We start from the raw sequence: 27,721 nt of genomic DNA on the forward strand, positions 1-27,721 counted from the left end.
AACGCCCAGGTTCTGGCACTCACTACTGACCACACCAAGCAGCCCCCTGGCCCGGGCCATGTGGATGAGGGCCTCCCAGCCCAGCCTGAAATGCTAGGAACCATGCCTGTTGGCCCCCACACCCCACCTCGGGCGTCCCCAGCGTGCGGCACAGTCCGCTGTGGCCGTCCCACTTCCCTGAGCTTGGCTCAGCACCTGGGCAGGACAGACCAGACAGTGGTGGGGAGTGGAGTCCTTTATTGGCAGCTGAGAGGACAGGACGCCAGATGGCCAGGCCGTGAGCGGCCGGCAGCCTAGGACTCGGACTCGAACATCTTCTTGCGGCCCTCCATGCCCGACTTCTCCTCGATGTTCTTCCTCCAGTCGCCCACGTCGCGGAGGTCCCGCTCCTAGGGTCGTAGGGGGAGGAACCGAGAGGCGTCGGAGACACCCTGAGCCTCGGTTTCCCCTCCATGCAGCTGCCGAGTGGGGCCCCAGAGTGGGGGTGGGGGTGGGGGTGTGGCTGTGGGGAATGCGGGGCAGGACAGCTGCAGCGGGGACCCACCTTCTCCGTGTCCTCCTTCTTGACCTGCTTCAGGTTGGCCCGCAGGTCCATGCACACCTTGTGCTTGGAGCCCAGCAGCGCCTTGAGCATGGCGTCCGCGGACATGCGCACGCGTCTCAGTGGGGGCCTCTTGAACTTGCCCCTCAGGTCGAAGAGCTTCTGGTTCATGTCTTCCAGCTGCAGGGGGCCGGTTCGGGCAGGAGCTGCACGGCAGAGCCCCAACCCCGCCCCGGCGGCCCCCCTGCGCCCTACCCCCGCCCCCGGCCGCCCCCCACCTCTCACCTCCTTGGTGCTCTTCTGCACCCTGATCTCCATGTCGTATTTCTCCTCCTCCGCTGTGTCAATCTTGGCATGCAGCTGTTTGCAGAGCTCCTGGGGTGGGGGGGGCAGGACGGGTGGGCGGACAGCCACCCCACGTCCCGCCCCCACCTGCCCTGACCGCCCCATGGCCCTCCTGACCAACGGGGGAAACCGAAGCAGCAGGAGGCGCGCTGCCGGGAGGGCGGAGGTACCTGCACCGCGGACGCGGACCCGGGGATGTGCAGCGGGGGGCAGTGCTCCGACAGGTAGTTTTGCTTCTCTGCCTCGCGGCGGCTCTGCTCCTTCTCCAGCTCCGTGGCTGCGATCTGGAGCATGACGCTCTGCGGGTGAGGCAGCACAGGCAGTGAGGGGCCGCGGCTGGGGGACCGGGGCCCCCGAGTGGCCCGCCGGAGGGCGCCTACCTTCAGGTGCTGCCTCCGGGCCGTGATGGCCCTGTTGCGCTTCTGCGGAGCGAGGCAGAGGAGGCAGAGTCAGCGCGGGCCCGGCCCCCGGCCCCCGGCGCTCCGCACGCACCCGCCTGGGCGCCCCGAGCCCGGTGGGAGCTGTGCCCAGGGCGTGGGGCTGCGTGGGGCCCCTCTGTCCAGGTGGCATGTCAGGGTCAGCGGTGGGGGGAGGGGGAGGAGGCTTGGGGCGGGGTCCCCACAGGGCCCGGGACGTGGGGGGGAGGTGGGGGAGCCGTGATCCAGCGGAGGCAGTTGCGCACGTCCTGCTGCAGCTCTCTCCTCTGCTCTGGGAGGCACCAGGTGGCCATTGCCGTCTGTCTTCCGCACCTCCCTGGGCCTCAGGGCCTTGAAGCTCTGACCTCTGACCTGCCCCAGTCCAGGCCCCACCCCTCCATGCCTCATGCCCCTGAGCATGCACTCACCTCCTCACTGTCCCAGGAGGCGGCAGGGGGGTGGGGAGAGAAGACAGTGGTTAGGGCCACGGATGAGGCTAGTGAAGGGGCGGGTGGGGTCGGAGGGTGTCCAGGGTGGGCAGGGGCTGCTGCTTGGGAGATGCAGAGAGCTCTGCCCCAGTAGGGGAGGGCAGAGGCTGCAGGGGCATGGGCTTGAGGATACACTTACTCCCCCATCTTGAGGTCCTGGGCTTAGAGCCTGTGAGAGAGAAAGGTCTGGGCATGAGGGCCAGGGTCCCCATCCCAGCACAGACACCAGCTGCCAGGGCCAGGGGGTGAGCCGGGCGGCTAGCCCACCCCCTGCTGCCCTGCCCCTATCTCCGACCTCTTGGAAGGCCGTGTCTTGGAATTCCCCGGAGTGGAAAGTAAGAGGAGAAAGTGTTCCCAAAATGCCCCGGGGTGGGGGCCGAGTTGCGCAGCTGTCCCTGAGGGAGGGGCCAGCGCAGGTGGCCACCAGAGCCTCCCAGATATTTTTAGCTCTTCTCCTTCGGCTTTGGGCCCAAGTGCATGCAAGAAACCGCTCCCTGGTTTGGTCTGGGGTCCCTCGACCCACAAAATCTCCTTCCAGTGATCCCAGAAGTGAGGCCTAGTTATCAGAGGGCTGTCCAGGACCCCTGCCCCACCCAGCCCACCTCCCAGCACATCTGTCTCCCAGCTCTGTGCAAGCCCCCCCAGAGAGAGAGCTGTTGGCAGCTGCCCCAGCCCCAGCCCCTGCCCTGGGAAGCCCTCCTGCAAGCTGGCTTGAGTGGCGCCTGTCCCCGGCCTCGGCCAGCCAGGCCGGCCTCACCTAGTGTCTGGGCAGCCGAGCTGGGAGAGAGGTCAGGCCGGCAGCAGCAAGCTGGGCTGGTGGGCCCAGGGGGAGGGGTTTAAATGGCCTCCCCCAGTCTGGGCCCCTGCTCAGAAAGGGCATGAAACCCTCCTCAGACCAATGGGGGCACAGGGCCCTCCCCACCTGCCCGAGCTGCCGGCCGGCCCAGCCGCGTGCTGCTGCCCAGTCCAAGAAGTCTTGTGGGGGTGCGAGGTTGGGTCACTCTATTTAGGGCTCAGTGACAGCTTGGGAAGCTTTCCTTGTTCTTGCAAGGAGCCTAAGGACAGCTGTGCTTGGCCTCGTTGGGTCACGCTGGCCACACAGCTCAGGGTCAGCTCGGGGCTCATGCTAGTCCTAAGTGAGGACCCACACTGCAGCTTTCCCTTGGCTTCCTGGGGGATGGAGGCAGCCCCCTCCCTGCCGCTCACTGGTCCCCGTCCAGCCTGGGCAGGGGCCTCAAACACAGCTGACCAGGCCTCTCCCTTGTCCAGGCTGGCTCCCTGGCAAGGCCTGGACTCCCAGACGCTGCCTCCAGGGCCTGTGGCAGCAGCCAGGGGGCTCTGGGGGCAGGCTGCCCTCCCCTAGGCATGAGCCCTCCTTCCCACCCAGGAGCAGGGTTGGGGTCATCTACACGTCCAGCCTTGCCGAGGGCCATTCCTGCTCCCCTGGGAATGTGTCCTTCAACCCCAGGACAGCAGCACCACCCACCTGGGAAACTCTCCCTGACCCGAAGGGCTTGGGGCCCGCCTTGGGGCAGGCCCACTTCTGCCCCTGTCACCCTGGCCCAGGCCCACACCCCCCACCAGGCCCCCACCCAGCAGAGGCATCCGAGGCCCTTGACTTGGAGTTCTGAGCTACACGAATGGGGGGAATCTCAGAACTAAAGCCACCAGGTGTGTGGGGATCAGAGGTGCATGGCCAGGGTGAGCCCCAGCCCAGGCGGCTGCCACAGACATCCACTGCCCCCTGCTGCTCATGCAGGGGAGGCCCTACAGCTGCCTTCCCAAAGGTTCCGGGGCCCTGTGGGGGTCTGAGGCTGCCCCTCGGGTTGGGTTCCCTTCTGTCCACCATCACCACCCACCAAATGCCACCCGATTGCCCACCCTGTCCCCGTGTGGCCAGCTCCAGCCCGCCTCCTTGACACTGCCCCTGACTCTCAGCTCTCAGTGACAGGGAGAGCTCCTCACCTCCCTGTATTATTCTGTCTGGCCTGGAGGGGCCCCCACTTCACCCACCCACAGGTCAGGCATCATTCAAAGTCCTCAGGGCCTGGCTAAGTCTGGTGAGGAGACCCTCTCCCTGCCCTGAGGAGGGCCTTTGGCCCAACTATGTTCCGAGAGCTCAGGAAGGACACGCAGGGCAGGCAGAAGGCGTTTATGACAGGGGCCCCCAGGGTGGTCCGGGGAAGACTGAGGCACGGGGGTGCTTTCAGGAGCCAGGCAAGGGCAGGCCCAGGCGGGGCCACAGGGCGATGGGCCACTAGGCGCTGGCCAGCACGTCCACCCAGCGCTGCAGGGGCTGACTGGAGCCCTGGGCACCCAGCAGTACCTTGCCCTTGGGCTCGGCCCGGAACTGCGGGCCATGGGCCCAGACGGCCAGCACCAGATCCACACTCTGGGCAGAGGCAGGTGGTGGTGTGGTGGAGGAAGAGAAAGACAGAGTCAGCTTGGCCCAGGTGAGACCCTGCCCACCTCTTCCTTCAGGCAGCCCACCTGGATCTGGCTCAAGGGCACGTGGAAGGTGAAGGCCTCGTTGAAGTAGGGGGCAACTGTGCCCTTCCTGGAAGACATCTTTCTCTTCTTCCACTTTCTCTGGAGCAGCATGAGCTGGACCTTCACATAGGGCTTTGGGGTCAGAGGGCATTCCAAGTCTGAGGGCCTGGCCCTGGGTGCCCTCTCACCACATGGTGGAGCAAGTATTGCTCTCACCTGCCAGTCCCGGGCTCAGGCCCCAGGCCTCCAGCACGACCACAGTCAGCCAGCCTGAGCCAGGCACTTAGCGGAGCAGTGAGAGGGCCTCAGTCTCCCCATGGACACACCAGGCAGGGCCGGGCTGGAGCCCGGTGGTCTGCCGCCTCACCTGGGCGGTGCCCAGTGGCCCCAGTTGTTGCCAGCGCTCCAAGACATGCTGCAGGTCCACAGAGCCCAGCAGCAGGCGGAGCTCACCCAGCGGCTGGGGCTGGGCCCAGTGCCCATAGCCCAGCACTGGCACCTGCAGCTCAGCGCGCAGGACCTGCAGACAGGGGTGTGAGCTGCCCCGCCACCGGCCCCCCTCACGGGGAAGCAGTAGCTCTCACTGAACACAGGGCTGAGCGTGCCGTGGACCACCTTCATCTCGTGCCTGTGCCCGGCCAGGCTGGAGAGGCTGATGCGGGCATAGGGGTCCGCTGGGCTGCCTGGGCCTGTGGGCCTGAGGTCTGCTACCTGCTTGAGGCCCACCCTGGTCTGGGAGCCAGGGTGGCTCAGCCAGGGCCCCTCCCAGCTCAGCCCTACACCTCCCAGCACCCAGCTCCCCACCCCCCCATGAGCCCACAGACCTGTGCGCCTGCAAAGTGGGGCCCCTCACCTCCTAGCTTCCAAGGGCATACTCCAGGGAAAGCTGAAGGCACCCCCACTCCTGGGGCTCCCCTGGGTCAGACTCCACGTCACCCACATCTGGCTGCACCTGGGTGGGCAGGGACAAGTGACAGGGGGGCTAGAATGGGGCCCCCATCAGAGCCCTGGGCCTCTCAGGCAGTAGTCCCATGGCTCTGGCCACACCACCCTCCTCCAGGCCAGGCCACAGAGGGCTCTCACCCTCACTCAGCCCTGCGAGATGGGCCATAACTGCCCCGAGGCTGCCCCAACCCCTCTGGCACACCACTGCCATTGTCCGGAACCTCCTAGAGCTCCCCATGGCCTGTGGGCCAACCGCTGGGGCTGGCCCTCTAGGCCCCCTGGGGCCAGGTCCCACCTGCTTCTCTCTTCACTGGCCCCCAACCTTTACTCATTGCTCCCCTGCCAGGAAGGCCCTCCTGGCCTCTGCCCCTGGCAGACCCGACCATCCCGGGGGCTGAGCTCACCCCTGCCCGCCCAGGGCCACCCCAGCCCCTGAGCCCAGACCTTGGGCTTTCCTCTGGGACTGAGCCAACCAGGCACTGGGCCAGGGACACCCTGGTGCCTGTTCCTCACCAGGTGGGCTGTGGTGGTGCTGTGGGCACTGCCCAGGTCCACGGCCTCCTTGTCCCTGGGCCTCTTCCTGCAGTGGCAGCAGATGGCGCAGAGGAAGCAGGAGACAACAAGGATGCTGATGGGGTGAGTGCCCAGCGGGGCCCTGGCAGCAGCAGAGATGGGCCCACTGGGCGGGCTGCTCCCACACCCTTCCAGGGGTCCCACAACTCACAGGGGTCTCACAACTCCCACAACTCCGGCAATGAGGTCTGCAAGGAGCCTGGATACAGCTGTGGTGTCCACTGGGGTGGGGGCACTGTGGCGGCCTGGGGGGCAGGCCGTCTGCCCTCCCTGCTGGCTTGGAGGAGACTGCCGGGGAGGCCAGGTCACCTGTGGGGACAGCTCCTCAGGCCCATGCCCCCCACCCCACCTGCCCAGGAGCAACCTGCTCTGGGTCTGCCCGGGCCAGGAGGCAGCCTGGGGCGGCCAGGGGCAAGGACGCTGAGTGGAGCAGAGGCTCAGGAGACCCTGGTCAGCTCAGCTGCCACAGGCCTGGCCACCTGGCCACCCCTTACCCCCTGCCCCAGCCCCAGCACCCTGGGCCCTGCCCTTCCTCTTTGCAGAGCCTCCTCCTCCAGGAAGTCCCCTCCCTCCCGCCTCTTTCCTCTGGGCCTGACCCTGCCTGGGGGTGATTGTTTGGGGAGCCATGGCCCCCTGTCCCCAACCTTGGGCCCCCCCAGGCCTTGACAGTCCCTGAGGTGGAGCACCTTTGTAGCGGAGGGCCCCTGGCCTGGAAATGACTTGGGAGCATGGGGAGGGGGCCCTGAGGGGCTGGGGTCATGGTGGGGAGCTAGGGGGAGAGGTGTAGGGGTGGGCTGCAGGTAGGGGCTCCTCTACACAAGCCCAGGCTGAAGGTGTGGTCCTAGCTTGGCCTGGGGGCCAGCAGCACCTGGGGAGGAGGCAGGCAGGGGCACCGGGTAGCTGGGAGCGGCCAGAGCATTCCTTGCAAACTGACTCAGCGGCCCGCTGCCCTGACCTGCCTGCCTTGCTGCCCTTCGGGCGTGGGTGGGAAGGAGGAGGCCAGGCTGGTGCAGCCCACCCGCCTGCGGCCCAGAATGGCCCCTCCCACCTGCAGCAGGGACCCAGGGTTCCAAGAAGGGGCGGCTGGCTCTGGCTCCGCGCCTCCTGGCCCCTCCTCCGGAAGCACTGACAGCCGAAGGCCTGGGTGCCCCGCCCACTTTTCCCAAAGAAGCCTCCCCCACCCTTACCTTGGGGCCTTGGTCTGGGACATCCCCTCCAGGAACAACCAGGCACCCAGACGAGATCCCCTCACCTCTGCACCCCTTGCCCAGCCTAGTGCAGAACATGATGGGAGACAGAAAAGACCCCCATGACCCCAGAGACGAACCCCCGACTCCCTGAAGGACTGGGCAGAGGCAGCCCTGCTCTCAGACCCAGGCCAACCCTTCAGCGTCCAGAGGAGGGGCTGCAGCCACAGGGCTGTGGGGGGTGTTGCCCAGGCCCCAGATGTGCAGACCAGGCCCCATGTCCTGCCTCCCAGGCCTGGCTCTGTCACCCCTTCGAGGTACCGCAGCTCGGAGAGGAGCAAAGGGCCTGGCTGGGGAGTCGCAGCCCAAGGACGGGCATTAGGCAGGGCTCGGCCCTCAGAAAGAAGGCCCCAGACTTGGCTTAATGCCACCGTCACCATCTCGACATCCTGGCCATTTTTTGAACTAACATCTGCTATGTTTTCTGCATGGCCCCAGAAATTCTGGGGTCGATTCTGGTTGGGGCACGCTTGGATGAGGCCTCTGCGGTGGAGGGCAGGGAGCTCAGGGTGGCGTGCAGGCCTCGGCCACACCCTCTGCCTGCCTCAGCATCCCACCTGCGCTGGAGCAGGGGCCTGGGGGCAGCTGGGAGCTCCTAGGGTCAAGGACAGTGGACGCCAGACTCAGAGGCCTGGCTTCCTGAGTGAAATTTAAAGTCAAGCTTCCATTTTGGAAATGTCAAGAGTCTCTGTGTATTCTGAATTAAATAGCTTCATTCGAGGTGTGTATGGTTGAGAATTCTGGATAAGCTGTCAGCACCGAGCCCCCATCTATGCATGCGTGCATGAGTGTGTGGCGCCTGTATATGCTTGCGGGGGTGTGTGTGCACCTACGTGTGTCAGGGGGCGTGCATGTGTTCTCCCCACGCCCCTGCTTTGCTGGCCTCCTCATCTGGACTAGGGCAGGAGTCCTGGGCTGGCCGGGTGAAGGCTGTCCCCAGGACCACAGGGGATGCCTGGGAACTTGACAAGAGGGCCCCAGGAACCCGGGGATGACAACCACGGGTGCCATGGGACCCCGAGGCCTGGGAGGTAACAGGTCCATCAGGCCCGCAGCCGGGGCATGGTGAAGGCGTCGGCAAACCCATGGCCACCAGGTGGCGCCATCCACCCCAGTGGACGCACCAGCCTCGTGGTCCTGCCACCAGGCCTGGGGCTTTTGGGGAAAGTGAACAGGAGCCCACAGGCAGACAGATGCCCCAGAGGCAGAGGCAGCCTGGCGGCCCTGTGAGGGCTGCCAGCTTCACATGCCCACAGTGCCCCTGCAGCCCTCCCTAGCCTGGGGCTGCCTCTGGGAGGACCCTTGCTGCCCACAGCCTAGGAGTCAGGAAGTACTCCCTGTGGCCTGGCTCTGGTGGCCTATCTTCCATGGCCACCCAGGGAAACCCTTTCTAGTGCTGAGGCATTTGTCCCAAATAGAGTTCCGATCCCAGCCGCCCCCTCAGGAGGCCCCCTCCTGGCTACTCCACAGACTGGGCTCTGCTTGCCAGCTTCTCCCAGCAGGACCACCTTCTGCTTTATTCTGGTTGGTCTGTGTCTTAACTGTCAGACCCCATACCATCCCCATCCTATTGGCCCTTCAAGGCCTTCATGAACCTCACCTCCTCCAGGAAGCCCCCAGGGTCTCTCTCTTCGGTCAGAGATCCCAGCAGCCCCAGGTGGAGCAGCCCAAGCCGGCCTTCAACCTTAAGCCTAACTGGAAGGTTTTGTGCTTTCATGGGAGCAAATGTGGGACTGACAGACCCCAGCTGTAGGGCACTCTCACCTGAGGCCTGCACTTCCTATGGCCTGCCCGGGTACTCACAGACCCATCCTTGGAGCCCATAGCAGAGCCTCCAGTGACTGGGAACGTCCTCTTGGTGGGGGAGTGGGGAGGGAGGCTAGGCCCCTGGGAGCCCCATCTCAGGGCTGGAACTGCTGGTCATCAGGGGCCAGGGAGCCCCCTTTGGGGGAGGGTCCTCCCAGAGACCCAGCTGCCAGGCGCCTGGGCTGCAGCCCACATCCAGGGGCCCCTGGCCAGGGTGTCCCGAGTCCTCCCAGAGGCCTTGCAGTGGGTGGGGAAGTGGCAGGTCAGGCTGAACGTTGTCTGAGGAGGCTCTGCAGCCCAGGGCAGGTGCCCTGAGTCACAGGGACTTCTGGGTTTGGAGAACAGCTCCCCAGTGCCGCTGGCCCAGGAGGGTGGGCACCCAGCAGGCTGAGCTGCAGGTACCGGGTGTGCGGGCTGGGCCGGTGGGCTGTGCTCTCACCGCCAGCTGTGTGGGCCTGCTGCCTGGGCTCCGGAGCCCGAGACCTTCCAGAGGTCATTCCCTCCACGCCTTTGTGCTGGCCCAGAGTCCTCAGTCCCATGGGGCCTGTGGGCCGGAAGTTCTCCCCCGGAACCCATCCACCCAAAGCACCCAGCAAGGCCTGCAACCTGAGCTCCTGAGCTCTGCTCTGCCAGTTTATCTGGTCCTGTCACTCGGGATCAGGCCCTGCAGGGGCCCTTCTGAGCCAGGGTGTCACCCGGAACCCATTATCGGTGGCGGCCAGACATGTTGCCGGTTAATGCTTAACAGGAGGACCTGTCACACAGGGGCCACTGGCAGGGCTGGCTGGGCACACTCCCGGGAGGCTCAGCCCAGGCTCCAAGGCTGCTCTGGGGACGCAGCAGGAGGGTGGACGCAGCAGGTGGAATGTGTGTGCACGTGATGCCCCTGAGCGCCTATAGGCACAGTTCCCCTTTGCAGGGTGCAGGTCTTTTTCCTGCTCCCACCCAACAATCAGGATTTGGAAGAAGTGGCTACCACTCTGGGGCCAGTTCTGGGGCCACAGAAAGAGGCCTGCTGGTGGGTACAGGGCATGTGGGTGAGCAGGTACCCACTTTGGGAGAAGATGCATGGCGGGGTGATGTTGGGGGCTCCAGAGGGCAGCTCAGCATGGAAGCCTCACTGTGTAGGGCCTTTGTTCCTTTCCCAGGATGTGGGCTCCTCAGTGGCCAGATGGGTGTCTGAGGTGCCCCAGCAGGAAGGGGAAAACCAAACAGCTGACACCCCCAAGCCAGCCCTGCGGCCCCCAAGACAGCAACTTGACAGCCAACAGCCACATGGAGACCCTGGCAGAGATCCTGGCTGGGGTGCTTCCTTTGAGGTTGCTGGGGACTGAGGTTGGAGCTCATGGCAAATGCTGATGGGGGAAGCCAGGAGCTGCTGGCAGTGGAGCTGTGGGATGTGCCAGGACAGCACGTGTGCACCCTGCCCGCACTGACCCCGCTGCCAGCACCCGGTTCCCAGGGCCCAGAGAGCAGAGACCGGGGCACTCAGTCCCCTGTGGATTGGGGTACTTGTGTGTGTCCCAGTCATCCTTGACTCAGGCTTTCTAGGCCCTCATCATGAACCCCTTCATCCAAGCAACCAGGGGGCCTGCACCCCACTCTGAGCACCGGGGAACCTGTACCCCATCATCTGGGCATCCGGGGGGCCTGCGCCCCACTCTGAGCCCCACTGCTTGATGCTGGTTCCCTGCACGTCGTTCCATCTTCTCAGACTCTGGATTTCTGGAGCATGTGACCCCCACTCCGCAGGGTGTCTGGGTAGGTCACGCACCCACCTGGAGGTCACAGGGGATGCGGCCCATCATCTGACCATGTGCAGTGTGCGCCCGCTCACCAAACGGCTTGTGCTCCAGCCCTCCTGTCTGGTTACCCTGGGACCCAGGCACTGGGGTCTCTTCTGGGCCTCTCTTCATCCAGGGCACCCCTGGCATCAGGGTGCCATCCCCCATCCTGTGACTACCTGGGGACATGCCTGGCCATCTGAACTTCTGTGCAGGCTTCTCCCCTCGTGCCCTACTGGTCCGGGCACTGGTACTCCCTGTTCTGGGGCTGCCGGGTGCCTGGACAGCCTGGACCCTCTCGTTGAGCTCCTGGCTGTCTGACCCCCGCTGACACATCTCACGTGGGCCTGCATGCCAGGCCCGTCCTGGTAGCCCACTTCTGTGGCTGTGGGTGCCCTGGGCCCATGCTTCCTTGGCTGGGCTCTGTGTGCCGGTTGTGCTTGGGCACCCTGCCGATATCTCCCACAGGCTGGGCCTACCCAGATATGCCAGGGTCTTGAAACCCAATAGCTTGAGTGTCTGGGTCATGTACCCCATTAGTCTGAGCCTCTGGGTCCCGAACCTCATTAGTCTGAGTGCCGGCTCTGGGTCACCTCAGCCTGGTGCAGCTGGGCCCCGCCATCCCGAGTCTGGGTGACAGACAGGTCTCCGGCCTCCTCAGAGGGTCTGCGTGGCTTGCACATCTCTGCAGCTGCTGGCCAGGCCCACCCCCATATCCTTATCCAGGTCCCACTCTTCTCTGCCTGAGTCCCCCATTCATCAGGGTCTTGGGCAGCCTGAACCCCTTGCCTGTCCCTCTGGAGGCCCACAGCCCAGGTCTCAGGCTACAGGGGCCAGTTTCAAGCTCCCCCACATCTTTGGACACTGGTGCCCATTCATGGGAGTCTCGGCCTGGGTGAGCACAGCCACCCAGTTCTGGCCTCTGTGCTGGTCCGTGCGTGGCTCTGGGCAGGCTGCACCCCATCCACCCATGACTCAAAGATACTCCGTGCTCTGTGGCCCCTGTTCCAGGGAGAGCTGCCATGCAGCCACCAGCCACATTCCAGGGTTTGGCTGAAAGCCGATGTGAAGCCCTGTGCTGCTGGCAGGAGCAGCAGGCGGGTGCAGGGGTGCGAATAACTGTGGGGAAGGGTAGCCCTCGGTTTGGGGGCGTGCAATCAGAGCCTTCCCTCCACGGTGCATGTCCTGGACAAGCTGCCAGAGGAGCGGCTATGTGCACATTCCAGACCCCTCCACCATGCCTGCCATTTCCTGCCCAGGTGGCCAGGCAGGATGGGGGCAACCTGGCTGCAAGATTGGATGACATCAGCTCAGGGCAGCGGCCAGGGGCCCAGGCCAGGGGTGGTGGGCAGAGGTAGGTGGTGGCGATACCTCCCCTGAGGGCCTCAGACCCCAGCCCCTCTGCTGCAACCCTGGCTGGGGGCTAGTCAGACCCCTCCCCATCTTGGTGCTGTGGTGGCCCTCAGGGAGATGAGTCCCTGGCTCAGGCACCCCTCCTCTGTCAGGCTCCCTGGGGCTGGCTGAGCTCTGCTTCCGTCACTCCCTGACCTGTGCCGGGAGTGTGCACGGACCGTGTGTGGCCTTAACTCCCAGGGCTTCCTGGGTGTTGGAGTGGTACTGGCTTCTCAGAAGCTCCCATGCGAACCAGCACTGGGCCCCACCCTCCAGGGCCCCGTGCAAGGGGGCCTGAGCCAGGCTTTCCAGGATGTAGTTTGTATTCTCTGAGATATCTTTGGGTGGGCCTGCCCTGTGGGGTCCCATATCTCAGGACCCTGGAGTTCCAAGTGTTACTCCACAGGTTGGGGGGTCCCGGCCCTGCCACCGTGTGTCCTCACCCATCTTGCTCTCTGTGGGTGCTGGATCTGCCTGGATCCTGGTCTTGCCCCTTTCTGCTCACTCGGAGCCCAGGACCTCGCTGCCAGCCCTGTTCTAACCATCACTGCCAGCCCCTGCCCCTCCCCAGGCAAGCCCAGGTCTGCGGCAAGCCCACCGGGTTTCTGGCAAGATGCACAGAACACGCTTTCAAGCAGGAATTGGGGGTGGGAGGGGGCCAAGGCTTCCCTGCACCTTGGTGGGCTGGGTGGGCCAAGCAGAACCAACCTTGGTGGGCACCCCAGGCCTGAGTCCCCCAGGGTGGGGGCCGTGCCTGTGAGTGCTAACAGGGCCCTGGGAGGATGTGTGGGGAGCTCACTTCCAGGGCCGGCCCCACAGCTGGTGGCCCCCCTTCCTGGGCTCGTCCCCAGTTCCTGGGCTGCTGGAGGGCACCTGTCAGGTAGGGTCAGTGGACAGGGGACACTGAGCCTGCAGTGACATCTCACTGTTTGTGAGGGCCCCACTGTGTGAGGACCCTGGGCAAGATCTGTGATGATGCAGAGAATTTGGTCCCCTGCTCCCACCTGGTCCCTGCAGTGTTAGAGAGAGTGTCCTGTCCCAAACCTGGACAGTCTGTTTTCCGCAGCCTGCAGCTCCCCATCCCATCCCGCTCAGGTTTGGAGTGTCAAGGCCCGTCACTCCCCAACCTGTGCCGGGAGTGTGCTCCCTGGTCTCCTCCCAGCATGTGGCTGGTCTCCACAGAGCCACTCTATCTTGCTGGCCATCTGAGGTAACAGCGTAGTGCTGGTGGCCGGGGCCTGAGCCCACAGGTGCAGGCTCACGGGCTTCTCGGCATCCACAGTGGTCACCCCCAGGGCAGCAGTAACCCTGTGAGGTGGGCTTAGCTTGGAGGCAGGGCCAGCAAGGCTGGTGGGCAGGGCAGGGCCGGGCCAGCATCAGCAGGTTCCAAGCTCCCCCTGCTGTCTGCTGGCCGCTCCTGGAGGCGGGCTGACCTTGGGCTCCCTTCCTGCAGCCCAGCCCAACCCCCTGCTCCCAGAAGCCCCTCCAGGGATGCCTGGGTCTCCACACTCTCTGTCTTGGGGCTCCTCTCCACAGAATCACCCTGCTGGGACCCTTTTCCTGAGTAAAATGACCACTCCTGGGGGTCTGTCTGCACAGAAGCCTCTGACCTGACTGAGGCCCCTTCCAAGCAGCCCTCCACCCTGGATCCCTTTCAGCCCCACACAAGGTCTGGGCAGAGCTCACTAGGGTCAGGGCAGATCTGGGATCCTCCGCAAAGAGGTGGAGCTTCGGAATCTCAGGTCTTCCCCCAGCCTGCAACCCCAAGAGTCACCTTCCATCCTTAACATTAAGGCATCAGGTCCATTGGTGGTGTCACCCATGTGACTGGGAGAGAGGACAAAGGGACCAGGTGAGGCTCAGGAACGTCACCCAGAGCCCAGCCCCAGAACAGGGCTACCCAGTGGGGCACAGGGCCATCAGCTCACAGGGACACTGTCCAGGAGCACCAGCACCTCAGGGATGCAGGATGGGGTGCAGGGGGCGGGGAGTGTGAAGCGGGGATGGGGGTGGGGGAGGGGGGAGGGGTGGGCCTAGTGAGGCAACTTGTGGGGCAACTCTTGGGGCACGACCGAGGGAAGGGGCTGGGGCCTTAGGCAGCCATACACCGAGGATGGGGGTGGGGGTAGCCGGGCACCTCCTTCCCTCAGTTAGGGCAGGCGCCCAGCCAGGGCCTCAGAGCCCTGGGCTCCTCCCAGGAGGACAGGTGACTTCCCATGTTTGTGGGTGCAGCACACATGGACAGACACAGCCACACACACACACACACACGTGTGCAGCAAGCACTGTCCCTCTAGGGGAGCTGACACATGTACCTGATGCTCTGTCAGCCCCCCAGGAGACCCTGCACCCCTCCCACTGTGCCTCAGTCACGTGACCCTGCTCTGGGCAGAAGGCACCCTGGCTCCACAGTGGCCACCAGCTCCCGCACTGCTCCGTGCCCGGCTGGACAGTCACACAGAGCCCGCTGCAGCACTGCCCTGGCCATTGGGGCAGATTGGCGTTGGCCAGGCTCTGGGTATTTTCTGGCCGCTTCCAGCCCTGCTGCTAACCAGTGGGCCCCGGCCCTGGCCCCACGTGGGGCATGTGGGGTCCAATGGGGCCGGCACCTGGTCCAGACCCAGCCACGACCAGCAGGATGGGCGAGAGACCCAGGATGCTTCCCCACCCAGGGCGGCTCCACCGGCCTGGCCGGCCTAGTGCTCCTCCTAGGAGCACTTCTCTGCCTCATGTCCGGGCCACAGCCACAGGCGGCAGCCGGAGCACCCCACCCTGGGGTGCTGCTCACACCGTAGGCCTCCCACCCGGGCCTGCCTCCCGCAGCCCCATAGGCCTCTTCTTCCTTGCTGTCCCCCTGAACTGGACCCAGCAGAGACAATGGACACCATGCTGACCCTGACCTTGGGCAAAGGGCCTCCTGGGGTCCCAGTAGGCTCCCCCACCAGTGCAGACTGCCCTCCCGGGGGGTGCAGATGAAGGTGGGGCTCATGGGTGTGGGTGCGGGTCACACTGCAGCAGAGGGGCACAGACGCCCGGAGGAGGGCCCCCTGCCCTCGGGGGAGGCCTGCCCTGAGCAGGCAGGAGGAGGGGGTGGGGTGGGGAGCGTGAAGGTCCAGGCAACAGACGCAGGAGGCAGGAAGCACAAGCCCAGGGGTGGCACCTGGCTGGGGGAGCTCTGGGGGAGAAGGGAGCCCCAGGCACCGCCAGCGCTGCCCCCTCCCCACCTGACAGGCACGGCCTCTCCGTCCACCCCACTGCTTGTCCCTTGACGGGCAGTGCGGGTGTGATGGTATAGGGGGAGCCCAGAGCAGGCAAGCAAAGACGGCTTGTGATGAGGCTGTGGGTGTGGGGACAGGTCTCCAAGTGCAGACACCCCCAGAGGGCTCAGAGACGGGAGCCACCTCAGTGCCCTCCTGCCCTGCAAGTTGCTTGGGTCAGGCCTGGAGGGGTGGGCATGGGGCTGGCGGCTGCTGGTTTCTGTTGGGTAAAGAGACCAGGGCTTCATGGGCTGAAGTGCAAGATGCTAGGGACACTCAGGTCAGCCCAGTGGGCGCGAGACTCATGAAGGGCCCCTGGGCACTGGAGTCCCATGACCCACTGCCGCCCTGGGGCCTCCCCACCAGGACCAGCCCATCTGAAACCTGTCATGTGATCAGAAGGCAGGGTCCTCTAGCCTGTGCGCACACACACAGAAACACAGAGGACGTCACAATGCTTGCCCAGACCAACAGTCACCCAGTGGGCAGTCCAGCATCTTCTACGTCACCTCACCCTGCTGTCCAGATTGCTTTTACACAATTGCCACCTTATTTCACCCACAAAGTTCCCCCTCACAGCCCCATCTCTTCTCATGTCTCTAAAAGGTAAGACGGTTTAAAGAAAAGCCCATATCATCACCACATCTAACAAACTTATCAATAACTCTTTAATATCATCCATCTGCCTACAATGTTTGGTTTTCCCAACTTACCATAAATGGGGTTTGTAGGTGTTTTTTTCCAGAGCGCACAGAACTCAAGGCATTGCGGTGGTGCCTCTGAAGCCCTTTTTTAATCAACACATACCACCTCCCCTTTCATTCTTGCCATTTATATGTCGAAAGAACCAGGTCATTTGCCTTAGGGAATTTCCAACATTCTGAATTTCACGCACCACATAGTGTTTTTCCACAGTCTGTATTTCTTGTTAGACCTGATTGGTTTGAGGTCAAATCTTTCAGTAAGACTGCGTCACAGGTGGAAATGCTGCTTCCAGTTGCACCATGGCGGAAGATGCCAGCTGGCTGGCGTGTCCCCTCATGTGAAATCGATCAGTGGGAGGTGCCTGGTCAGCTGGAACCATCTGCCATCAACTTCCACATCAGCTGTTCTCATGGTTTTAGCAGCCACTGGAGACATTTCCCAGGCCAGGGTTGGTAAACTGCAGTGGCCACGGGCCAAGTCCTGGCCACCTCCTGCTTTTGTGAATAAAGTTTTATTGGAACACAGCCCCACTCATTTGTTTACATACCCTCTGTGGCTTCTCTCATGATACAGTGGCAGTGCTGGGCTAGATTGAGAGTCCCCATCCCCCCGCTTTGGGCCCAGAACTGTGAACAGCACATCTATATGTCTGTGCATCATGTGGCCTCGAGAAAGAGGTGCTGGGGGATGTGATTAGAGCTGCCAACCGCCTGGCTTCACAACAGAGAGATTATCATGTGGGCCTGAGCTAAAGCTGAGTTTTTCCCTCAGCAGGTGTCAGAAGAGGGAATCAGAGAGATTTGAGGTGAGAGAGACTTGGCATGAGGCAGTTGCCCCAGAGCGGAGATGGAGGGGCCACCGGAAGGGGCAGAGTGTGGCCCCCACTGATAGCCAGACTGAAGACGGGACCCTCGGCCCTCAGCCACAAGGAGCTGAACCTGCCAGCAGTCTGAACGGCAGGTTCCCCCCAGAGCCTGCAGGGAGCCCACCTTGATTCAGCCTGGGAGGCCCTGAGCAGAACCCACCTAGACTTCTGTCCTTTGGAACCATGAGCCAATAAATGGTGTTGTGTCAGCTGCTGCATCTGTGCTTGTGTGTCACACAGTAATTGGAAGCTAGTGCAATGATGGAGCTGAAACCATGGTCTCCAAAACCTAAAATATTTACTATCTGGCTCTTTCCAGAAAAAAAAATGCCATGCATCAGAGTGTCTCAGCTTGGGCTCTGCTGGTGTCTGGGGTGCTGTGCTCTCTCCCTATGCTATGTAACAAATGGCCACAAGCTCAAGGGCTTGAAGCAGCTCGCACGTATCTCCCTGTGTCTGTGGCCCAGCGGTCCTGCCATGACCCAGAGGGGCACTCTGCCAGGGTCTGCCAGGGCTGGGTCCTCAGCTGCTCCACTGGGGCAGGGTCCACTTTTGAGCTCAGGCTGCAGGCGGAATCTGTCCCCCAGGGCTGTCGCGTGTGTGGCAGCCTGCCTCTCCGAGGAAAGGATCTGTGCCTTCCAGTGCCCAGCTGCAGGGAAGGCCTGGACCCTGGTAAATGGCCTGCCTAACCAAGTCCAGTCCTCCAGGAAATCTTCCCATGATGAATGCAAAGTCCACTGATTCTGGACCTTAACCACCTACAATACTGCTTCACCTTTGTCCTGGAGTCTTGGCTAAAAGCAAGTCACAGCCCACCCACTCGGGGGAGGCACTGACTATGTAACAGGGTGACTCATGGGGGCCATGGTAGGGTGTGTCTGTCACAGTGCTTTCCAGTCCATTGTACTTAGTATCTTGCCTGATGGTCGAGCTGTCCCTTCAAGTTGACTTGCGTGTCATGTTGAAATGACACCAGCAGTCTGTGATGGTTCCTGAGTGTTCAGATGGGGCCAGAGGTTCCAGCTTCACCTTGTGTAAGTTGTGTCCCTGTTCTGGAACCAGCTGTTTCTCCAAGAATGCTGGGTTCCAATTTTTAAACTGCAGTAAAATGCACATAACATACAACTTAGTGTCCTATTTTTAAGTGTCCCCCTCAATGGCGTTAAGCGCATGCACACTGTTGTGCAGCCGTCCCCTCCGTCATCTCCAGAGCTTCGCATCTCCCCAGCCTGAAGCTCGGCCCCACTGAATGCTGACCCCCACCCCCGGTGCCCGACCACCCACTTTCTGTCTCTGTGAATCTGATGACTCAAGGAACCCCATGAGCGGACTCCTGTAGTGTCTTTGTGTGACTGGCTTAGGAAAAACATATTTTTTAAAATAAAATCTATCCTGGAATCATCCTGAAATTTCCAATTTCTGTGCAGAAGTTAGTTTTTTTCTTTCTTGATTCTTTAGATTGTATATTGGAATCTGTCCTAGGTTGAAAATTGTGTTTCCTAATGGCATTAATACAATCACACATGCACAGAGACACACAATACATGTGAACACATACAACCCAGCACATTTGACAGATGTCCTCAAATTACTGTGTTTTAAAGTGGTTTGAAATAAACTTTCTGCCCTCTCTCAAAGAAGGTCTCAGAAGCTACTGGACACAGGCTTGCAACCACTAGCCAGAATTTGTACATCCAACCACGTCCCTACAGAGAGCGAGGGGTGGGGCTGAGTGTTGCGTGCATCACAAAAAGGCCAAATTTTAAGCGGGACGGTCTGTTGTGATGTATCTGAGAAAGAGCCTCCTTGGGGGCCAGGAACTCCTCATGTGTCACCCTGACCAGCCCAGGGATGCCCAGAAAGCTGGTAAAACATTATCTTGAGGTGTCTGAGAGGGTGTTTCCAGGTGAGATTAGCATTTTGGGTGAACCGAGTACACTGAACGCCCTCCAGCGTCCACTTGCTGAGGGACTGAACGGGACGTGTCCCGTTCGTTCCACACTGCAGATAACAAAGTGGGAGACTGGGCAAAACACTTCAACAGCCATTCCACAAGCGTGGAAGTCAAAGGGCCAGTGAACACACACAAAAAGATATTCCGCCTCACATAAAATCAGGGAACGCAAATTGAAAGCGCCCTCATTAACAGACAGTTCTCCGAGAAGACAGACAAATGACCGACACCATTAGCCATCGGGAAAATGCAGACCAAAACCTCAGTGAGCCACCAGCCTCGCCCTCTAGGATGGCTACGATCAGATAGAATGATGGTCAGTGTCGGCGAGAAATGGGAGCCCTCGTACCCAGCCGGCAGGAAGGACAGTGGCACAGCCTCTTTGGAAAAAGGCCTGGAGGTTCCTCACGAGGTTCAGCCCCAGCTGCCGTGTGACCCAGCAAGTCCATGCCCTGGTACAGACCCAAGAGAGAAGAAAAAGTACCTCCACACAAAAATGTGTAGGCAAACGTTCACAACAGTATGATTCATGACAGCCACAAAGTGGAAGCAACCCAAATGCCCACCAACTGATGAATGGGAGAGCGAACTGTGTTGTCTCCATGGAGTGGAATATAATGTGGGTCCCAGAAGGAATGGCGCGCTAGCACATGCCCCAACGTGGATGAATCTTGAAAACATCATGCTCAAGGAAAGACGCCAGTCGTGAAGAACTTCGACTGTATGCACAACTCCATCCCTTTGGCATGAAATGTCCAGAACAGGCCAATGCTTGGAGATGGCAAGTAGATTTGTAGTGCCAGCGGCTAGGGGATGATGCAGTTAGGTAACAGCCAACGGGTACCGTTTCTTCCTGGAGCGATGACCTTATCCTGGACTGCACGGTAGTGATGGGGGCACCCTCCATGGGGGCCGCAGCTCAGTAAAGCCGTGTAGCTCAGCCTCACCGATCTGCCCTCTCACCATCCTGGAGAGGCAAACCTTTAGGTGCCAGACAGAGGCATGCTTTGCAAGGGTGTGGATTATCAAGCCCTCCAGCCGTGCTGTTGCAGTGGAAGCTGGCACCACACTTAGAAAATTGTTTATTAAATAAACTTAGAACATTGGGTATATTTTCCGGGGCATGGGGAAATCCGTACTCCTCACGCCCACCCAATACTTCCACTCCAGGGCACCGTAGCCTAGAGTGATTCACTGCAAAGTCACAACATGTGTGCCACAGATGGTCACCACAGCAGTGCTCCCAACGGCCCCAAGTTGGAAATGAAACAAACGGGGTGGCCCAGGCGGCCGCAGGGAGCAGTTGGGGCACCCAGCAGCGAGACACCCACAGCCACTGTGCGCAGCAGAAGCTGGGGGACTGCGTGCAGCCAATACGCTGCGTTTCCATGGGTCAGGGATGCACTCCAGTGTAGTAACTGAAAGGAGAAGCGAGAAAACCATTCTCAACGGGTTTTAGCAGAGTGGTTGTCAGATCACCTGACCAAAGCAGGTCTCAGAGCAGACACAGAGCTGAGACAGTACAAACCAATCTGTCGGGATAAAAGGGACAGTAGGAACGAAATGTTTGCCGATCACCTGTGAGGTAGGGAGAGACTGGCGTGGCTGGCTTCCGAGAAATCAGCATAAGCTTTGTAAATAGCACATACCGTTCTGATGTGTTAATTTTACCTACAGCAAATGGCACTTTTCTGTGCACAGTTCAGGGAGTTCTGACCCCAAAATCAGGACAGAGAACGATTCTGCATTGTCGGTGGCTTCCTTTTCGTGGCCAGCCCCCCAGCCCTGGACCCTGATGTGCTCTCGGCTCATCAAACCCAGAATGTCCCAGGAGGGGAATCGTGCCGCCCGTGAACTCTCACTCGGCCCAATGCAGCTGAGGTTCATCCCTGTGGTCGCTGGGGTCCCTAGGTGGCCCCTGTTACTGCTCCCCTTACTCCATTGCAAGGATGTATCTCATCCTGTTCAGCTGCTCGCCGTTGGAGGGCCTCTGGCCTGTTCGCACTATTTTGTGATTATGCATAATGCTGCCTGACACATTCACATATGGGACTTTGTGTGAACAGGAGCTTTCCTTTCACCCCTTATCCGTCAGGGCCATTTGCATCCCATCTGCGGGTGTGAGAGCTCCCGCTATTCACACCCTCCCCAGCACTGGGCATCATTCCTCTGTGATTGTTTCATCGTGGCCCTTCTAGCAGCTATGTGGTGGGGACTCACTGTGGAGTTAACTTGCATTTTCATGGTACGATGGTGTGCAGCATGTCTTCCTGTGGGTATTTGTATCTGAGTATCTTTGGAAAAGCCTGTGAAAATCTTTCACTCATTGATTGGGTTCTTTGCATTCTCATCAAGTTGAGCATTTTTCTGTAGTCTGGATACAAATCCATTGTCAGGTATGAGATGTGCAAATATTTCGTCCAAGCCTGTAGTTTGTCGTTTTATTTTCTTAGCAGCACTGTAGGGGCCAAAAGTGAGCCTCCCCCAGATGTGCTACGTGACACGCTGATTTATTCCAGAGTTGAAATCCATCAAGGCCCAAAGGACTAAGGAAGAAACTCTGACCTCTCACCCCAACTGCATATGAAGAATTCAGACGGAGGGCCCATCCAGGAGGAGAGCTGTCACCTTAGATAGCTGTGTCACAGTGGGAACGAGGGGCACCAGATAAGAAGGCACGCGGACATGTCCCACCATTTGACACCCAGGATTTGATGTGTGACCCATCAAGTATTTGTTCCCCAAACATTCACTCTTTTCATATTCCTGTGCATAGCTGCCCTTTCCTGTGGAGCCCCAGACCCCTGCCCCTTCCTCCTTGGCTCAGGATGACACACGTGCCTCGTCCCTGACCGGCTTTGGAACCCATGTCTGTGGCTTCCCTGGAAGGACGTGATTAAACTTTGTTTTTTCCTCCTGTTAGTGTCCCACATCAGTTTGATTCCTAGACCAGCTAGAAGACCCTCAAGGGGGAGAGGAAATTTCCTCCTGCCCAACGCACCCCCCTGACCTGGGAGCCAGTCCCTTCGCGCGGCCCCACTATGGGGCTTTATGTTAAATCTGGAAACCACGTCAGCAGACCCTTCCAGCTTCATTCTTTCAAACAGTTTTAGGCTCTTCTAGCCCCTCTTCCTTTCCACATTTTAGAATCCTGCTGATGATTTTGACCAGGATTGTGATTTATAGGAGGATTTGAAGAGTTGACATTAATGCTGTAACTTCCAAGGATCAAACCTCACAGACTATGTCCACTTACGTGGGGTTTTACATTTTCTTCAACAGCGTTTACCACTGCCCACCACCTACAGGGAGGCCTTGCTGTCTTTATCCACAAACGTCCTTGGGAAGATGGTCTGGGGGCAGTGCGTGGAGATAGGGGGCATGCTGGGCGAGCCTCGCGGCCCCTCCCTCCTCTCCCTTCAGGCTGTTGGAAAAATCTCACCTTCTCTTTTTCTATTAGCTTAGCTAAGTTTTTTTTCCCCCATTTCTTAATTGTTCCCTGTTATTTGCTTGCTATTTATTTTACTGATTTCTGTTTGTTTCAGTTGGTTTAATTTGCCCTTTTTATTAGTTGTGTCAGGTGGACACTTAGATGAGTCATTTTCAGCCTTCTTTACTCCTGTGGTCATTTTAAGCTACACTTTGTCTTCGAGGCACAGCGTCCACTGCATCCCACAAATTTGGGTGAATTCTCTCATTTTTTGGGGGGTCAGATATTTTCTGGTTTCCCTTACCATTCTCCACCCCCCAACGTTTAGGAGCTTTTCTAGATTTTAAAAAATAGATTTCTAATTTCCATGGGTTCAGATGATAGGATCTAAGATTTAAATCTTTGTTCATTTGGAGGCTTATGTAGCGGCCCTTGGTTTCGGTATCCGGCTAACGCTGGTGCTGGGGAGGAAGAAATTCCTCCAACCCACCAGGGTCTTCTAGCTGGTCTAGGAATTGAATTGACAAGAGACAGACTAAAGGGAGAAAAAAACCGCATTTTAATTATATTTGTATGGGGAAGCCACAGACGTGGGTTCCAAAGACAGTCAGGGACAATAAGCATGTATGTTATCCTGAGCCAAGGAGGGGGGTAGGGTCCTGAGACTTCAGAGGAAAAGGGGAGCAACTCAGGAATATGGAGAGCGAGTGTTTCATAATTAAATATTCACTGGTCACACAGGAACAATGGGCACTGAGGGGAACTTCAGCAGCTTTAGCAGGACCCCTCCCTGCCTGCCACCCCTAGGCCACGTGGCAGGGCAGCTATCCAGGTGCCAGCTCTCCTCCCAGACAGGCCCTCCATCTAATTCTTTTTATGCAGGTGGGGTGGGAGGTCAGCGTGTCTTTCAGAGTCTTTTGGGCCTTGGTTTTTGACTCAAAATAATCTGCACGTCCCAGGGGCACACCTCAGGGCCGCCTGGCCATGGTCCCTGTGGCCTCACAAATGCCTTAGGAAGTGTCCCACCCTCTTCCATTTTCTGGAGGAGACACAGTAAAATTGGTGCCAATGCTTCTGGGCATGAAGATTTCTCTTTGGGGAACTTTTAAATGGCCAATTCATTTCATTTAATCTGTAGGGACACTCCAAGGATGCCTCATCTTAGTTGTGTGGGCAGTCTGTAGGTTTTAGGAACTGTCCATTTCTTCTGAGTTGTGCCCTTGATGAGTACAAACTTCTTGGCACCCCAGCACAGCTTTTTGTGGTGGGAGGCCATTTATGCACTAGTAGGTGGCCTCCAACCTGCGGAGCTTCATCTCACACTGTCAGAGCTGTCGCCTCGTCCTAAGACTTTACCTGGGGCCACTCCAAAACCCAGGCTTTTGCCAAATTCTCTGCCTTGGTGGGATTCAAACTCTAAGTTCTGCTGTCTCTCTGGTGGGCATCCTCTGAAGCTCTGGGGACCCTCTCCACTTTCCAGCTGTGGCCTGTGACCAGGCCCCTGGATTTCCTCTGCCAAGTCATCTCAGGGGTGGGGGCTCTGATGGGGAGTGAGTGAGAGGTCAATCTGGGAGTCCCCCCCTCTGTGCCCTCTCCTGTTTGGGGGTTCCTCCCTCACACCACACTCCTCCCTCCAACACCTGAATGCACCAAGATGTAAACGTCCTCCTTGCACTCCAGCTGCCTTAGGGGGCACAGACCGAAGCGCCCGCAGGACCACAGCCCCAGCGTCTGCCCTCACCAGCTGTGGGTCTGCCAAGTTCCTTTAAAGGGTTTTTTAAAAATAGCTTGTTAGGGATTGACATTGCCTCCCGTAAAAGCTAGTCTGATACAAGCTACTTACAGTTTCTGGAGCGCTAACTGGACCCCCAACAGCAGTTAACTAGCCCCAGTCTAACGGACTGAAGTAGCCCCTGCCCCACAGCTGGAGAGGGGCCATTCCTGTGGGCTGCCCAGGAAGGCGGAAAGCTCTCAGTTGGAAAGCAAGAGGGGTTCAGATCAGTGATGGTCTAACGTATGAAGTTCTGAGAGCAGAAACCCTGTGCCCCCAACTTTCAAAAGTTTGAAGGAAACAAACTTTTAAAAATACAGCAGGAATTCATGAAATTGAAAACCATTAGAAGTGCTCACGAGATCCAGGCGAGAAAGAATGAGAGGAAGAAATCTGAGCATCAGCCGCAGAAAGGAGACGCGCGGACACGGCCGGAGCTCAGGCAGGGAGGGAGCGCCGTGCACAACTGCGGGCCGTCCTTAATTTGGCATTGTACCCAGAACGCACAAGGTTGTAGGAAAAGAGGACACCCAACTGGCTCAGGAGGAAAGGAGCTCCTGAAGGGACCTGCAGCATCAAGGAAGTAAATCAGAAGTCAAAATACAGCCAGAAGGGGGAAAAGCCCCAAGACCAGCAGAGCCAGCTTGTAGTGAATATACAGATAAGTTGGCCTTACTAGTCACTGTACGAGGCTAGTGTAACTCCACTACCTAAATCAGACAAGGACCGTGGAGAAAAATGACAGGCCAAACTCATTTTGAATGCAAAATCCCTAAATAAAATGTTAGCAAATCACATCCTGCTATTCTCCTGACCTCTGTGGGTTTATACAGGGAGTATAGGAATGACTAACGTCGTAAATCATATTCAAGTGAGGTCACAGGTGAAAGGAAATTTAGGGTGATGCCTCATTCAAGGAGATACCAGGATGAGCATGTTCTAGCCCAGTGCCCAATTCAGCAGTGAGCAAACCCAGAGGGCTTCCCCCCCGGGGTAGGTAGGGATGACAGAGTAAAGTGGCCCACCATGTGGGGTCATGTGCCTGAATAAAAATAAAACCCAGCTACACTGTTACAAGGCATCTTTCTGCCTTGGCCAAGGTGCCAAGGCCTTAGTAGCAGCTGTTGCAGAGCAGACATAGGAAACATGTGAACCAAAGGTAAGGTAATTCACCACAACATTGCTCTTCTATACAAATTTTAGAATCAGCTTGGCTATTTTCACGAAAAAACTCCATCATCACCATATTGATTCAAATTAGAATGAAGTCATAGGCTGGTTTGGAGAAAATTAACTTCTTTGGAGAGTTGTGCCTTAACATTCCTGGATATATGGTGTCGAGGTCTCTTGATATCCCTTGAACACAATTTTTATAATTATCTCCACCACTGTCATCAACATGTTCGTTGGGTACCTTTGTCATTGCTGCAGTAAATGATACATATATATTTGCAAGTATATTTTCTGTGGTTCTTGGTGTGTAGAATGCATTTCCTTCTGTTGTGTGTCTGTCTTTTATCCAGGTGTCTTGCTGAATTCTCTTATTAATTTTTTTCTGTAAACTCTCTGGGTTTTCATAGTCAAATCATCTGAGAAAATTAAGGAGTTTCTTCCTTTCACATTCTTAGTCCTTTTCTCTTTTCTCCTCCTTGTATATTTATTTAGTCTCTAAACTGGCTACCTTCCAATACTGAAGAAAAAATGCTGACCACAGGCATTTTTGTTAAATTCTTGATTTGGAAGAGATATTTTTAACATTTTACCATTAAATATAGTGCTTGTCATAGATTTATGGTAACTGCTATCAAGCTAAAGAAATTCCCTCCAATTTCCAGCTGGCTATGATACTTACTTTAAAAAAAATAATGAATAGACATTGGATTTTATGAGGAAAATTTCTGCAGCCTATAAGATGATCAGATAGTTTTTCTTCTTTCTTCTGTTAATGGATTTTCTTAAAACATACGCAAACATTTAATTTATTGCTTTCGGCTAAGTAATATGTCCACGTGGGTGTATAATAAAAAGGGTATACAGTCAAAAGTCTCCACAGAGAGTTTCCCATTGCCACCTCCTGCCATGCCCCACCCCTCCCAGAAGGCTCCTGCGTTCCCAGGTGCATTCCTATTGTTAGAAAGAAACACACAGACCTAACGTGATGTCTCTTCTGCCGGGTCATGTCACCAAACCAGGGCCTAATACTTAAGCCCAATTACAGTTTTAACCTCCTCAGAAATGTAGTCAGGAATCTTCCAGTCAGTGTCTTTAATAAGACCATCGGTCACGTGGGCCCTCTCCATCTTTCCTAAAAGAAGATGAGGTGACCTACATTATAGGACCCCTGTTCTTTTGCTAGTAACTCCCCCACAACCCTCCTGTCTATAAAAACTTTCCATTTTGCTTAATTCTTTGGAACATCTACACCTACTGGGGGGTGTGGGGGGATGTTGCCCAATGCATGAATTTCTTTCAGAAAGCCAATTAGATCTTCAAATTTAATGGATGGATTTTTTTTTTTAGCAGTATCCAGCCTGAGATATCCTGTACATAAAAGGAAAATTAAAAACATTATTTTAATTCCCCCTTTCTGTGCCTATTGCACCAGAGTACATACAATTGCTCTCTGCCATGTTTCGTTGTATTCTGTTTTGTTTTTGACTTAATACGTCAGAGATCATTCCCTGGGAATACAGGGACCTTCTGACAGCCATGCGGTGCCGCACTGCAGGGCTGACCTGCAATATCTTTAACTGGGCCTCCGGGATGGACGTGGGGGTCTTACTGGCCTCTTCCTGGCACGCGCGGCGCTGCAACAATAACTCCTCACTCCTCATTCTGTACAGGGGACCGTGTGTCTCCACAGTAAAATCCTGGAACGCCAATTGCAGCATCAAAGGTTATGTCCACCCGAACTCAGTCAATGCCATCAAATCCTCTCCACAGAGCTCTTTCCATGCACGTGCTGTCCAGCAGTGCATTCGGGCTTCTTTCCCCATCCTCCCGTTTAACCTGTGCGCAAGGCTCTGTTTGGGTTACCTGCTCATCATCTAACAGGGGGTGCTGTCCTGTCCATCATCGATCGGGGATTCGGACGGCCCCCCGCAGTCAGGCCGGTTGTATTTCCTGCCCTCCAGATGTGGGCTTGGCACAGCTGCCAATGCTTCCATCGGTTTCAACGGGTTCTTTTTAAAAACTCATTTCCAGGAGCCCCTTGGTGTTAGGGAACTAAAACTCTCTCCGTGACTCTCAGTCATCCTGGGATCGCCAGTGAACTTGGACTTTGCCTATTGGTATTTTTACTGAACAAGACATTTTTAAAAAACTTTTAACCTGATCAAACATTTAAAAAAATAAATGCGAACCCATTCAACAGTCTTTCAGGTTTTGGCATCTGGGTGTAGTGTCATTATTAGAAAGGCCGTCCCCGCCCCGGAAGTCTAGAACAACAATAGCAACACGAACATCATAATAATGGCAGCTCACGTCTCCTGAGTCGTAAGAGCCGGGCCATTTTAGCAGCGCTCACCGCAGGCAGCTCGTTTATTGTGCGGGTAGTGCCGCCATTATTCCACCGTACGGGTGAGGACAGGAGGCGCAGGGGCCCAGTGGCCTTGGCCAGGTCTCGGGGGCCACACCTGATGGGCGCAGCCAGGACCGGATCCCGACCTCGGGCTCCAGGATGCTCCCCTGCGCTCTGCCCTGTGGTGCCCAT

The 27,721-nt window shown here is 58.0% G+C and overlaps 2 protein-coding genes across 3 annotated transcripts; both read right to left on the minus strand.

Annotated features, from left to right (window-relative positions):
* Positions 1-220: 220 nt before the first annotated feature.
* On the minus strand, positions 221-1,952 carry TNNI2 (troponin I2, fast skeletal type). Of its 2 annotated transcripts, XM_037010938.2 has the most exons (7): positions 1,930-1,952; positions 1,731-1,737; positions 1,267-1,308; positions 1,057-1,185; positions 827-916; positions 545-721; positions 221-389 (listed from the first exon to the last, which is right to left on the minus strand). In XM_037010938.2, the coding sequence occupies exons 1-7, from the start codon at positions 1,935-1,937 to the stop codon at positions 294-296; spliced, it is 549 nt and encodes a 182-aa protein (XP_036866833.1). In that variant the 5' UTR covers positions 1,938-1,952; the 3' UTR covers positions 221-293. The 2 variants fall into 2 exon arrangements, with proteins under 2 accessions (XP_036866833.1, XP_036866832.1); XM_037010937.2 differs by lacking the exons at positions 1,731-1,737; positions 1,930-1,952 and adding an exon at positions 1,569-1,703.
* A 2,044-nt stretch (positions 1,953-3,996) lies between these two features.
* On the minus strand, positions 3,997-27,721 carry SYT8 (synaptotagmin 8). The gene is given in 9 exon segments (XM_073217737.1): positions 3,997-4,182; positions 4,281-4,414; positions 4,497-4,590; positions 4,648-4,800; positions 4,845-5,012; positions 5,134-5,232; positions 5,739-5,853; positions 5,926-6,245; positions 27,536-27,721. Coding segments are annotated over 9 exon segments (1,455 nt in total).

This window comes from Manis javanica, chromosome 11 (assembly GCF_040802235.1).
Source record: "Manis javanica isolate MJ-LG chromosome 11, MJ_LKY, whole genome shotgun sequence".
NCBI lineage: Eukaryota > Metazoa > Chordata > Mammalia > Pholidota > Manidae > Manis > Manis javanica.

Excerpts from the sequence above, each read along its gene's own strand:
- TNNI2 (XM_037010937.2), bottom strand. The coding sequence starts at position 1,616 with ATGGCCACCTGGTGCCTCCCAGAGCAGAGGAGAGAGCTGCAGCAGGAC. Across the intron at positions 1,309-1,568 it reads GGAGAGAGCTGCAGCAGGAC|AAGCGCAACAGGGCCATCAC; the intron begins GTGCGCAACTGC and ends CTCGCTCCGCAG. Across the intron at positions 390-544 it reads AGAAGGAGGACACGGAGAAG|GAGCGGGACCTCCGCGACGT; the intron begins GTGGGTCCCCGC and ends CTACGACCCTAG.